We start from the raw sequence: 15,278 nt of genomic DNA, 5'->3' as shown, positions 1-15,278 counted from the left end.
TTCCTTTTTTCTCCATATCCTCACCAGCATTTATTACTATTTGTATTTTTGAGGATTACCGTTCTGACTGAGGTTAGATGAAATCTCAATGTGGTCTTGATTTACATTTCCCTGACAGCTACAGATGTTGAACATTTTTTTTTTCATATAGTTGTTAGCAATTTGTACTTCTTTTGAGAAGCGTCTGTTTAGTTCATATACCTATTATTATTATTATTATTATTTTCCAGAACTGGGGATCGAACCCAGGGCTTGGTGAATTCGAGGCAAATGCTTTGCCACTGAGCTACATCCCAGCCTTCATCTACCTATTTATTGAACGAAGAAACCAGTCTCTCAATATAGTATCATAGGGATAAACATCTTTAAACATCAGATATATAAATATCTTTGACAATCATATGGTTTCAGGTGTATTCACAGTATGTATTTTAATAGGTTTATAATCCTCTTTTCTTGGTCTATAAAGTAGCTCTGTTCTGTTTTCAGTTTAAGCTCCCTATTCTTTGCTCTAATCTAAATCAAGGACTGCTCAGGGACAATTAGAAAAAGAAGTCAGAAGGAGTTCAAAACAGATTCAATCTGACTCTACACATTACAACTGATTTAGTTATTCTTTTATGTTAAGAATGACCTAGGGATTTGAAAGGAAAGGCATTTACAGGACACCTGAACACAGTTGACATGTGGCAAGCAATTAGAACACATGAAATCATCGTCAGCACACAGATGGGGTGAGCTGTGCAGGATTTCATTTTTCTCCCTTGTCAGCATGAGCCAGTGATATCTGCCAAACTCCCGCCTGTCTTTCTCTTGTTGAGGCTAACATTGACTACTAATTGGAATTTGCTACATGTTTCTTGAAAATGCAGTAAAATCATTTCAGAATATTTTGTATATAAAGTCAAACTTTTTTTTTCTAATAGGAAATTTGCACAGTTGGCTTAATAGAATAATTAGCTAATTTACAAACTGGAGTTTTTCTTAATTGGACTAATTTTTTAAAAGTTTCAACTCATATCCAGTTGTCATAACAATTGTTCTGTTTCTGGAGTCTCACTGACTTTTTTCAATTCAAAATGTCAAAAGTCAAGGCTGTGAGGGCAAAGTTACATTTCAGTCCTTTGAAAACCTCATATACTACATAGCATCAAGGCAGTCTGAAGGAAGTGAAGGGAGAAGAGGATGTGCCCTTAAAAGAATAGGGTATTACACAAGCAGAAATTAGACAAAAATAGTCTACTGGAATAGTAGGATTTTCTACCAGTTATTGTTTTAGAGGCTATATGGGAGATGTATATCCTGTGACCACAATTTTTTCAGCCCTATGAAAGAGGAGCTGTGAATTCATTTGTATTGCAGTACTCCTGATCTGGTGACAGAAACTTTCATTCATACTTTGCCTTGCACAGGGACAATCCAGGCAGCCCTGTTCTAGTTCATGCTTTCTTTCTCAGGTATTAACCCTATTATTTGTGCACATGACCACATCTCTGTAAGCTTCGCTTTCCTTATCTTTATATGGAGAATAAAGATAGTATCTGTTTTACTGGGTGGACATCAGCATTTCATCAGAAGTCATATGTGCCAAGTACTTAACCCATGGCTCAGTGCATAATAATCTTTTCAGTAAACGTCAGATATTATTGTTATTGTTGGATTTGAAAACAAAGATAATTTAAAATTTTTTTTAGTTGTAGGTGAACACAATACCTTTATTTTATATATATATATATATATTTTTTTTTTTTCAAATATTGACTGGGATCCTGTCCAACCAAGCTCCACCAAAACAGGCGATGCTTATATATTTTTATATGGTGCTAAGGATGGAACCTAGTGACTCCCTCATGCTAGGCAAGTGCTCTACCACTGAACCAGAAGATAATTTTTAAGAATAATTTAACAAATGTAGATAACTGAGATAAAGCCTAATGTGCTTGCCTCTTTGGCTACAAATAGGCCTGTTTTTTCAGTGACTGGGAAATGACTGATCGTTATCCAATTCTGAGACTTGGACTTTTTAGGAGTGATGAAATACAGGAAGAAATTCTATTTCTGGCTAAACAAGGAACCAGCAATTTTCTAGATGTTTATCAACTTTAATTAAGATAAATGGTAACATTCTCTTTGCTTCAGAGGCAATTAATAATAGTACTGTACTATTAAAAATTATATTGGTAAAGTAGGAAAAATGTAGGTAAAATTTTCTAGAAAGCTAAAGAGTTATCATAATCAGTTCAATTTAAGGGCATTATTCTTTTTACATAGTCTGTGATTATTGATTATATATTAATATATAATATATAGTGGAACAGTGACATCAGAATTACAATAATAAAATAGAGAAAACATATTTAGAAATGTATATGATTAGTGAACTCCCAAGCAACTTATCAAGACCCTGTCTCAAAATAAAAACTAAAAAGGGCTGGGGATGTAGTGAAAAAGTGCACCTGGATTCAATCTTCTAGTACTAGAAAAAACAACAACAACAAAAAAAGTATTTGAGGTTCAAGAGTGAATCATCGATGTATAAAACGCCAGATAAATGTCATATGTCATCACCACATGTAGCACTATGTTACTAAATATTAAATGCCCTTCTTTTTTATATAATTAACAGTAGCATTGTTTCTTTGAAGGAAGCAATGAACAAATAAAAACACAAAACCCCACGTAATAGATATTGGCAATGAACATTAAGAGGTGAAATGTGATGCACCGGCTGCAGGGGATCCGCTTCTTAAGGCAGGTATGTGCCCAGGAAATAAGGAGTCTCCTAAGGAAACTCAAGTCATAGTCCCAATTGTTCCATTGACTAGCCGTGTGACTCTGAACCTCGGTTTCCTCAGTGTTAAAGTGAGAGAGGTGAAGATACTTATAATCTAGATGTTTTAGGGAGACAAAATAGAACTCTGTTCCTATGAAACGTCATTTATATTCTAGATGGATCTGTTCAAGAACCATATCAGACACTATATAATTGCCAAATGGGTCGTACAAATTGATTGTTTCAGGAATTTAGCGGAGGAGGAAGAAGTCGGCAAGAGTTGCAGTGGGGAAAGAAGGTTTTGAAGGTTTTGTAAAGGGCCGTGAGGGAGGGATGCTGATGGTGGTTCTACATGGACCACACACGTCAGGCACAGTGACAAGGATGTGGTATAAGAAGTTCCAGCATCAAGTTGGGAGAACCTGGTTTGAATCTTGCTGCAACCAGTCAGCCTCTGTAACCTGGGGCATCTTGGTTACCCTGTTGCACAGTGGAGCTGATACCTCTCTAGCTTGAGGGTAGTTAGGAAAATTAGAGTGATTTGCATCTTGATGATTTTATACACTGCCAGCACTTAGGTGTCCAAGTTGGTATACCTTACTCTTTATTCTCTAAAACTGTGTCAATATCTCTCATCTGTTGTCATTTACATTCCTATTTTCTCTGTCTTCTTTTGCTTCTTTATTGTTATTTTAGTGTTTCAGGAGAGAAATGGAAATAAATGCAAGTATTTAATACACCATATTTATGGCAAACTGTGTTGTTACTTTGGTAGAAATTTTATTTTTTAGCGTTAGGAATGTACCTAAGTATTTCCTGATTCTAGTTATATTTTCATTTATATTTTATCGCAAGTCACAGATTCTATAAGCCTATATTCCAATATGCAAAATGTTATAAATTCAAATAATCAAATACTGTCTACTAGTTGGTATTTTGATGATACGAAAAGTCTTATTACTTCCTTTGAAGGAGATTATGTTGAAGCAGTAATGATTATATAAGCAAGTATGAAAGTGACAACTAATAAATATAAACAATAAGTAAATGCATTAAATTGCTGAAGAAGGAAGAAGAACTGGTACTGGTTGGAAAAGTAAGAGGAGATGTAAATAATGTAGGGGTGAAATGGGTTATTTTAGAAAAGAAATTCATGAACATAGATATGAAAATAAAATGTAGCAGACATAATTTGTAGCCAGTGAATAGACAAGAATGCCACTGTGGGCTGGGGCTGGGGCTCAGTGGTAGAGTACTTGCCTAGCCTGTGTGAGGTACTGGGTTTGATCCACTGCATATAAATAAATAAATAAAATAAAGATCCATCAACAACTAATAAAAATATTTTTAAAAAAAGAATGGCAAGTGTATGGGAAGTACTGGGAGAGAAGACTGGGAATACAATTTTTCTGGAAATGGAGGATCTCGAATATAGGCTATGGCTGGTGCAAGGGAAAGCAAAGGGCTGCTAGCTGCAGATGACATTATGATGTAAGAGCTAATCAATCTGGAGAATTTTGTCAAAATGTTTAAGACAGGTCACTCTACTTGATTATTCAAGGTTTAAAGCTCAAACTTGACACCTTTTCAGACTCAGGTATGCTCATGATTTCAACATACCTTTATTTCAGGTGTGATTTTTTTTTTTTAATTTCAGGGCAGTTTCTGTTTTCATTAGTGTTTTCACTACTGTAATCAAAAGACCCGACAAGAACAATTACAGGAGAAAAAGTTTATTTAGGGATCATGGTTTCAGAGGTTTCAATTCATTTTAAATAGCTGGCTCCATTCTTCAGAGCCCAAAATGAGGTAGAAAGTCCTGGAGGAAGAGTGTCGCAGAGGAAAGCGGCTCACATGATAATCAGGAAGTAGAGAGACATCCACTCATCATATACAAAATGTATACCCCAAAGGCACACTCCCAGTGACCCACCTTCTCCAGCCACATCCTACCCACCTTCAGTCTCCACTCAGTTAATCTCATCAGGGGACTAATTCACTGATTGGGTTAAGGCTCTTATAGCCCAATCATTTCACCTCTAAACTTTCCTGCGTTGTCTCCCAATGAGTTTTTGGGGGACATCTCACATCCAAATCAAAACAATTTCCCTGTCCTATTTTCTTGTTCCTTTTTTTCTGGAAAACTTTTTTTGGTCTGCTGATATCATCCTTGAAGGATATTAAAAAGAACTTTATAAAATATTTTTTGCCATAGTTTTAAGCTCGGGTAGAATAATATTTTTCTTTTTTGCCACAGTTATAATATTTTCTTTGGCTTTTTTATTACAACATGACTGCAGTGACTCCAAGAGAATCCTCTTTCTTGAATTCTAAAATTTTGTGAGGTTATTTAAAAGAATTTTCAATTTGTCTGGCTACATCTGCCTTAGTAGAATAAAAATATTTTAAATAAGAAAAAACCTGGTTATTTTGAGGATTTAATGAATGTAGATAATGAAAAGCAAAAAATCATTTAATATGACTTGTTACGTAAGTAGAATTAAGAGAAGTAAAGAAAATTGTAAAAATTTTCCAGATTTAGAGGCAAACCTGGGAATCTATCTGAAGAGTACATGCTATTAGAATAAGTGATAATCTCATGAGAAACGTCTGAACATTTCATGAGTTTGGATATCTGTGAGCAGATTTGACCAAGTAAATAAGATCCACACAAGAAGTAATCTGGCATTGATAAACTAGTTGATTTGATTTGTCTTTTTCATGTTAAAATTCATGGATGACATAAAACTAGAATAGATGTTTTCTTTTGCCTTTAGTTTTGTGTGCTTTGGGTATGTCATTATTCTTAAAAGAAAGAATGCAGACAGTTCTGTAGTAATGTTCTAGAGGGCCCACTTGCCACGGACCTTTTGCCAGGCCACACTGTAAAATATAGTTTTTTTTCTGTAATTATGTACTTTGTTCTTTACTACGCAATAGACTTTTTCCTTATAATTCTATAAAGTAATTTTTGGGGGGAGGGTACTGGGGATTAAACTTAGGGGCACTTGACCACTGAGCCACATCCCCAGCTCTGTTTTTTATGTTTTATTTAGAGACTGGGTCTCACTGAGTTGCTTAGCACTTTGCTTTTGTTGAGGCTGGCTTTGAACTTGCAATCCTTCTGCCTCAGCCTCCCAAACTGCTGGGATTAGAGACATGCACCACTGTGCCTGGCTCTATAAAGCAAATTTTTAAATAGAAGAAATTATATGTGTTGTGTGTATGTGCACACGAATGGGGGGTGATCTCTATGTACCAGGTAGGTCCTTGAAACTATGTATAGAGAAAATAAAACCAGGAAGTGAGAGGGGTTAGCTACTTGGGAAGCATAGGAAATTTATCAAAACCTAATATATACTGGGCAAAGGGTAGGGAGGGTAGAGAGGGTGCATGGGGGCAGGAAATATGGTGGAATGAGATGGGCATCCTAGGTACATGTATGACTGCACATATGGTGCAATGCTACATCATGTACAACCATAGAAATGTAAAGTTATGCTGCAGTTGTGTACAATGAATCAAAATGCATTCTGTTGTCATATATACATAATTAAAATAAATTGATTAATTAAAAAAACCCTAATTTATGCAGAAAAGTGTTTTAGTGGTGGTGGGGAGAGGAATATTTTGACTAATGTTGAATCAAACAGGATAAGACAAACCTGACATGGGCAAGGGCAAGAGAGAGCAAGGAAAAGTTCAAGGTTAAGATCTGTAGGAGCCAAGGAAAGCATGGAAACTAGAGTGGACATGAAATTGCTGTAGATGTTTTCCTTTCCTTTTCTTTTTACTTATTCAAATGCTCTAGTATTACTTATTCATTCAACATATATTAATCCAAATCTTTATTTTTTTTTATTCCTGTCACATTACTTACCTGATAGTATGCTCTCACTGTCCAATGTGTGGGAGGAAAGGGTAATGAAGAAGAGATGGTCATAGATAAAAAGAGGATGCTCAAAAAAAAAAAAAAAAAAAAAAAAAAAAAAAAAAAAAGAGGATGCTCAGAATAACATTTGGTCTTCCCTTTCTTCCCCAATCCAGTCAGCAAATTCCAGGCAGAGCATTGCTGACTGATTACTAAGAGTCAATATATTTCATGAACTATGCTAACTAATTCACTTATGTAAGAAGAGACTGTATGGCCCAAATAACATCAATTTTAAAAAGCTACAAAACCTGATATGAACCGTCAGTTCATTGTGCCTTTTTCTTGAGGAGAACTTTTTTCAAAGGATATAACCTGTGATGAAGCAAAAGTATTCTTGGATTCTTCCAGAAAGTTTGTTATCTTCATGTCCTAAACTTGCAACCATATTCCACTATTAGGAAGCCTGTGGAGTTCCAGATGCTTGTCCTGCATCTGCCTGCTAACCCTCTAAGTATGATGGATAGGATTTCACTAATTCTGATTAAATGTTTATGGTTGTTCAATTTGGGGGCTTTTAACATAGTAAGTTTGTCATGGTCCCTGTTCAGACTTTGAATCCTGTTTTAATAACCTGTACCCTTAATAACTGGCTAGATTGATTGTGAGGAAGTTTTTTGAATGACTCATCATTTTACAATTCTATAGCAGGTTAATGGTTTTAGAAAATGTTCTTTTACTTAGTAACCTAATTGCAATTGCTATAGGGATTTTGCTGGAGTGTCTATGGGGAGGACATATGCATAGATTTCTCAAATTCTGTAGTGTGGAGTGAGAAAACATTAATCCATGAGTATTTGTACATTTTTCTTGGCCCTCTATTTACCAGGTGTCCTCCCCACTTCCAGTTTGCATGTATTGAAGAACTTAGAGGAAAGCCATACAGTGAATACATTTTTTTTTTTTAGTCAGATATGAGTTCAAATCCTAGCTTTTCTATTTACTGGGAGTAGCTTGGTGATCCAGGAAAAGATATATAATCTCTCTAAACCTCAATGACCTCATCCATAAACTTGAAAATAATAGCACTGACTTCAGAGGAGTTATATACATATTAAAAGATGTGCTTCAGACATTGTATAACACTTAAGAAACAGTGAGAACTATTAAAAACAAGAGTCTGAATTTCACTAAATGTGATACATGGAAATCCACTATTGTCTAGATATTTTGCCCCTGCAAAATAGAATGAAGTGGTATAAAATGGATATTATTGATAGCAGACTTAGTTAGACTATTGAGAAATTGTGGGGCTTTATTTCCCCCCTCAGAGATGCCAGTTTTCTCCTAAAACTTTCTTGACAAGTGTGTTATCAATGAGTGCTCTTGCATGTCAGAGATAGGACAGGGATTGGTTGCTGACTTTGTCATGGAGATAAAGATAGAAGACTATAGTCAGCTTACTATGAAAGGGCTAAAATCAGTGTGTACATGCCAAAGAAAAAGTAATTTATGTGAAATTTCAGTGACACAGAAGAAAAATATTTGCTAAGACAGACTTAACATTGTGGGTCTACCACATGAGATTTTCCACCAGCCAAAGTAAATTAATCTGGAAGGGAACAGGGAACTCAAGCTTTTAACTTGATTAGTGATATGTAATAATTAGATAATTCTAAAATGTGTAGTTTTTCTTTCTGGAAAAGCCATTAATATTATACTATCATAAAATTTATTTTAGAACATTAACTTCAGCCTGAAAATTTTAGAAAGAACTAAATACAAAATTGATACTAAGTAGATTCCATTTTCTGACTGTTTGCAAATATAATTGTGTTTAGTAAATACCTATAATAGATAATTATGCATTTGTTCTTCCTTAGACATGTCCTAATATTATGAGGCCTATAAAAGAGGACTCAGGGAGGATGAGGCACGAATATACAATATAGTCACATACAAATACTGTGTATGACTAAGGCTGTAATTAAGTTTAACCATTATCACCTCACTTCCTGTGCTTTGGGAACTCTTGTCTGGTATTTCTATTAACTCTTGACCTAAATTGAAGTTGTCAAATTAATATTTGATTCATCATCTCAAAGAGCCTGAAGATCTTATAGAGAAAATTACTTCAGATAAAAAGAATTCACATGCGTTGTAGGGAATCATAATTCAGTTCGGGAAGCCATGTGTCTGAATTGTGATGTGGAACAGGTCTTGAGTTAATTTTGAAACTCTGTTTATCACCTCATTTTTTCTCATCTTCTCCTCCCCCTCCTCCTCCCTCTCTTCGCCCTTCTATCCCTCCTATTCTACTTCCTCCTCCTTCTTCTGGCTTAAGTTAGCCCACTCTGCCCAGAAACAAGCTGTGATGAAATACAGTAGGTCTTCTCTACAGTGGTTTGGCCTCCATTATATTCTTTTTTCACCAAGGAAGCATGAAAGAGATTCTAGAATTGAGAACCAATCACTGAGTGAACCAAAAACAAGATGCCGCTTCTTCAGATTATATTACAGTAGAATAAAATAGACATTATTATTGCTGTGTGTATATATACATGACTGCATGACCAATGTGATTCTGCAACCTGTACACTCAGAAAAATAAGAAATTATATCCCATCTGATTCAAATATATGATATGTCAAGGTCATTGTACTGTCATGTGTAACTAATTAAAACAAATAAAAAAATTTAAAAAACACACACACACAAACATAAAGCTAGTGTGCTGTAGAAAGTTCACACATGCATAGAAGAGTCTGTTTATTATTAGAGTTCAATCCAAAAAAAGGAACATAATTATAAATTTCAAGATTCATTGAAAGAATTGAAAATTCACTATCTGAAAGGAAACATTGCTGTGTTTATTTTTCTGTTATTAACCTAATGTTTTAAAATAATTTCCTTACATATGGCAGGGTTCATAAAAGGAATTTACTTTTAGATAGCAAAGTCCTTCATTTTATCTGGAATGAATAGTGAAAATCTTGTTTAGTTGTTCATACCACGAGTCTTAAATAAGCCCATGTGCTAAACTACTTTATTTAAGGGCTTACAGAAATTTTGTAGTACAGTCTCAGGATGTTAAAACACTCTTCATGGCACTTGGAGTGATAGCCTTTGAGCTCAGTATGTTTGTTGTAAAGGGGTTGGCTGGGTTCATATACCATCTATAGGGCTTGGTTCATGTTGATCATGATTGTGATCTTTTGGCCTGAGATGTTTGTCAGTTTAGAGTCATGTTTTCACTTTTTCCTGAAGACCAAGCATTTTTCTTAAGATTGTAATAACATATTCATTAAAGTGATAAGGAAGCTGTGACTGATCTGTTTTTTATCATTGTAAAGCTGCCGTACATTTCTAAAAGTATTTTGACAAAAATACTTTTGGTGGTGATAAAAAAAAAAAAAAGCTTATCTTTTTTTTTTTTTTAAATATGTTGTAGGTGGGAATGAGATCCCGAAACCAAGGTGGCGAAAGTTCATCTAACGGGCATATCTCCTGCCCCAAGTCCTCCATCATCAGCAATGCTGATGATAAGAGTCTCTCAGAAGATGCAAAAAAGAAGAACAAATCAAAGAGGAAGGAGGATGATGTCATGGCTTCAGGAACTGTCAAACGACACCTAAAACCATCTGGAGAAAGTGAACGAAAGCCTAAGAAATCTCTGGAGTTATCCAAAGAAGATCTCATCCAGCTACTCAGCATAATGGAAGGGGAGTTGCAGGTAGAGCCAAACTTAGTCAACTATTGTTTTTAGTTTCTAAGCTATAAGAGTATAAGTCAATGGCCCTCACTGGACTCTGAGCTTCCTGGGAAAGGAGATACATCTTCCTCGTTCATTTCCAAATCCCAGTGTGTGGCACAAGTTTTAACTGAATAACTATTTGTTCAGTGAATGATAAATGTGAAGGTCCCGATTCCAACTTCAGACTTCTCTAGAAGCAAAAAATTTCTTGATGATTTTGGTAAAAAATTAATACAGATTTTTTCACTTAGTAGGCAAATGGTTAGGTTATCTAATTTAGACATTGTGGTTGAAAATGTAGAAAAGTCATGATTATTAGAAGGGAGTATTAAGATCAATGATTACTTTTGCTTTTTTTTTTTTTTTTTCTGGAAGATTGAGTAAAAGAGAGCTAGAAGAAGGACCAGGGGAGAGAAAGAAGGCTTTGTTGAAATCAGCATTGCTACATATCTTTTCTCATTTTTTTGGTAACTTCAGCTTTAATTTTCTATAGTGTCATTGGGGTTGAAATGGACAACAGCAAGCAGAGCATTGCATTGTGAAGTACCTAATAGTTTCCCAAGCCTTTTCAAGTTTGTTATCTCATTTGATGGCAATAAAATGTGGGTATCATTATCTATATTTTATAATTAAAAAAAATGGAGATCCCGGGCTGGGGCTGTAGCTCAGGGGCAGAGTGCTTGCCTTGCATGTGTGAGGCACTGGGTTCGATTCTAGGCACCACATATAAATAAAGGTCCATTAACAACGAAAAAAATATTCAAAAAGAAAGAAAGAAACCAGAGACCCGGAGCTGATATCTGGTTTGTCCAAACCTCATCTCAGGCCTCCAGATTTTTGGCCTGGTGATCTTTCCATTGCCTACACCCACCAACCTTATCTAGTTGCTATGAGCCAGGTCCCTCTTATTAAGTCTTCTATTATTAGGAATTCAGTCAACAGTTCAGATTTTTTTTTGTTTCTGAGGTCTAGACAATTGCATTTCCGGCAGTAAGGGAATACTTTTTTTTTTTTTTTTTTTTTAGGACAGAATGACTGTCCTTTTGTTTTTGTTAGGTTTTAGCTTACATGAGCCTCTAAGGGGACACCAACAATTGCATGAAATGAAACCCTTGGCTTACTGGTGCTGTTAGCATCAGAGAGGTAATTCACAACCTACCCTAAACTAGGGTGGGCACTATTCCTGCTCTCATCTGTGTGCACATATAGGTAAGGGAACCCCTGAGGTAAAGAAATCTAAAACATACAAAATTCAAGTTTGAAAAAACAAACAAACATGATTGAGTTTACCATTTATAGACTGAGGAAATTACATTTGCATTTCACAGTAAAAGATGAAATTTTCCAGAGTGCCACCATTTCTAAAAATAACTCTGCCATTCCCAGAAATGTCGTTAGTGTTTTGTTTATTAACATTCATTGTGTAAAGAGGCAGAATTACTCCTTCCTTTTACAGGCCCCCAAATGACAGCTATTAACTTGAGTACAAGAGAAAGGTATAACTGTTGCCTTAGAAACCTTCACAAAGCAACACTGGCTGCTCTTTTCAGCCATGTTGGCTCTTGTGCCAGTGGCTCTGGCAGACTGTTTCCTGGAGAACTACTATGTCATGGTGGACTCCATAAGGTATTTAAAATCCATGTGGCTTTTAGGTGGTGCTAGATATACAAAATATAAACCGATACAGCAGGGAAATGGAGGATATTAGCTAGAAGACTCCAAAGAAATGCATTTTGCTTTTCATTCATCTTTATGAATTCAGAATCCCTCCATTACTTGTATTCTTGAGTAACTAGGAATAAGTAAAAAAAAGTGTACATTATCGTTTGTGGTGAATGCAAAGAGAATTTTAAGGAATTCCATGACGAATTCATTTGCAAAGCAAATCATCCGTCACACACAGACATATGTATTTGTAAGTGCAGATTTTGCAAATGCTAGATTTGTTTAAAGTGAGAGGTTCCTATATCAAGAGCTGTAGATATCGGTTTTTTAGTAGCTACTTTTCCTCTGTTAGCGTTGTCACATTGGGGAGGGTGATGTAGCTAAGAGTGGGAGGCAGTTCACATTAGCAGATGAGAGTGGGCAGGTGAAAATGTGGCAGCTATGTGCTAGATTTGCCAGAAAAGAGATTTTTTAAAAAAATCATCTGAAGGGCTGTTGCTAGAAAGTGAAGCAGGAATATGCTTTGTGAAGTAAGTTCCCTGTTGCACAGGCCTATGGCTTGACATGTGTGGGAACATTTAGTGCCATCTCACAAATCTTCAATGGCCACATATTGCTCTTTATGGGGTGGCTGTGTATGACTCAAATGCCCTCACTCTGCAGGTGGTATTCCAAGGTTCTATAAAACACTGGGACTATTAGGCACCTTCAAGGTGATTTATCTATTCCATCTCCTTTATTTTGGTTATATAACTGACCCAAGGTGGCATAGCAATCTTATTACAGTTGTTTTAGATCCAAATTCCCTGTCTCACTGTGTAATGTCTTTATCATTCTATCACTTTCACACTGGGGATGTTCAAGTGTAGTTGGACTTCAGGATCTTTATATTTATTCTTGGTTTTCAGGATTTCCTTCATGTAGATTCATAAACTCACAAACCAAAGCCATTTTATGAAAAGATGAAACTTTGTAGGTGATAGAAATTGAAGATTTCTATCCCATCAGGGAAATGGGATGGGATCAGAGCCTTAAAGTTGTAGTGATCCAGATCCTTAAGAAAAAATGGGGAAATGCAGGGATGTCACGTGGCAATGTGTGCTGGACACTACTGGCTCTGTATTCACTACTCTATGGGTAATGTTAGCTGAAGTTGTATAATAAGACACCTTAGAAGGACCAAAGCTACAGGTCAGTAGAAGTAGGGTGATGCAAAGAAGGAAGGACTTAGTATTGAGGAGATAACACCAAGATCAAGTCTGCCTGTATGAGTTTTGCCTCAGAAATAACTTGGGGGCGGGGAGAAGATGGAGGATCCTTCAGACTTTTCATGCCAATTTTCTTCTCCTCAGACTCTCTTTTGATCTCTCTAATACTCTTCAAATTCATGGCCAGCATTTTGCATACTGTAGATAATTCTGTGTGTTTTGGTGTGGGGGAGGGAGACTAACATCCCTAGGCTTTTGAAACACATTGAGTGATCTATAGCAATTTGCTGAATCAGCATTATATGCACCATAATTTTTGTTGTAGGCACTGGCTCTTTACAAAATTTGAAAGTTTGATATTTTGTTTGCCAATCCAGGTATCTCATGAATACTTAAAAAGTGCACTTTCAATGAACGTGTATTGGAAACAGTTGCTCCTACCAGAGATTTTTGCATTTTAAAGAGTCTAGTCTAGAACTGATACCATTGTGAATCTTGTTCTGGAGAGGGACACCTTCCAAACTTTTCTCAGCAGATGTAGACCTGTTGTCTCAGCACAGTGACTGGCCAGTGTAGCCCTACACCAAAGTAGCAGGGATAGTTTCTGTTATTACACTTCTGTCATTAGCTGGTTCCAATAACAAGTACTTTCTAATAAATTGGAACATTTTTACTCTCTGGGTGAAAAACTGGTTACATATTTCCCAGACTAAACTGAAAGTAATGAAATAGTACACCCAGACCATCACTTGGGCACCATGATTAATTTCCACTTGTATTTGTCCAAAAATAGCACTTTAAAAAATCCAGTCAACTTGGCTGTACTAAAAACAACAAAACTTCAAAAGAAATGGTACTCACATCAAAAAACCATAACATAGAAACCTTGGCAAAAGTATATTCTTGTAAAGTGATCCAAGAGCAATTCACAAATTAATTCTTTTTCTTGATACAAAAAAAAATGAGCAGTCATTTTATATGGCAAATTCCCTTGATATATTCTTTTGAACAGTTCTTAGAATAAAAAACAATCCTCAAATTGGGTTTAATCATTTTTACCTTTGTTAATTATTTTCTACCTGCACATAAGAAGGCACAGAGAAAACTAGACAACGCAACTAGATAATGCACCACCATTTCATTTGACTTCACTGTTCTCCAGGCTAAGTCAGAGACAGAGTGACTGATAGGTCGAGGAATCTGTCTTCATCCTGAGAAACTGGCAGAATATTGTATTTAAAAGATAATTTATGAAATAGGTTGTATACCTAAGTATTGTTAGAAGTGTCCTCTATTCTATTCTTTTGGAGTTCCTAGCCATTTTCTTTAATACTGGTCAGTAGTGTCTCTCTACTTCTGTATTACCTATTGTAGGTAAGCCTGTACTTCTTTCTTACTAAAAGAGTTCATTCATTCTTAGAGCTTTAATTAATTGCTGATTAATTAATTCAAAATTGTTCTAATAATATTTTTAAAACGTGATCATTATGCAAGAGGTTTGAGGAATGCAAATAATAACAATATCTGTAGCTAAAAATTCGTACTATGTGCTGAGTGATTTTAGGCAGTAGGTATAATAGTATTCATGAAAAGGAGCTCATGACCTGGTGGGATTGATAAGAATGTAGACGGATGAGTATTCTGCAGGGTAATTTCAATACAAATTATGGGAGTACAAAAGCAGGATGGATTGTGGAAATCTCAGGATATAGGTAAAGTTTCACTAAAGAATTGAATCTTAAAGAATTGGTAAATTTTGGACAGGGAGAGAAGAGCTTACAGATCAATATGAGTAGAACCAAACCGGGGTGGTTGGGAAAGTTGTGTTAATGAGTGTGGAGTCGGGCTTCAGTGGAGAGGGACCTGGTACAGCAAAACTGCAATCCCCATGTGGACACTCACTGTAAGAGGTCCAGCTGGAAAATTGTCAGAAGGTGTGCACATGGCTCAGGAGTAGACTGATGTAGAAATCGGGGAAGTCAAGATTGCCAAAAAGAAGAGAGTTTG

At 35.8% G+C, this 15,278-nt stretch overlaps 1 protein-coding gene across 4 annotated transcripts in view; it reads left to right on the top strand.

Moving 5' to 3' along the window:
• Positions 1–15,278, top strand: part of FILIP1 (filamin A interacting protein 1) — a 179,428-nt gene that overhangs the window by 69,606 nt on the left and 94,544 nt on the right. For 2 of the 4 annotated variants that reach the window (XM_081293682.1, XM_081293683.1), the window contains exon 2: positions 10,096–10,377. The exons of 1 other annotated variant lie outside the window; for it this stretch is intronic. In XM_081293682.1, the coding sequence (XP_081149808.1) occupies positions 10,102–10,377 (276 nt within the window). In that variant the 5' untranslated portion in view covers positions 10,096–10,101. Of the gene's footprint in view, positions 1–10,095; positions 10,378–15,278 lie in introns of those variants that run through there. One more of the 4 variants, XM_081293685.1, reaches the window with a different exon arrangement.

This window comes from Spermophilus citellus, assembly GCF_964194105.1.
Source record: "Spermophilus citellus genome assembly, chromosome: 5".
NCBI classification, from domain to species: domain Eukaryota; kingdom Metazoa; phylum Chordata; class Mammalia; order Rodentia; family Sciuridae; genus Spermophilus; species Spermophilus citellus.
This window is presented reverse-complemented; position numbering and strand designations above follow the sequence as displayed.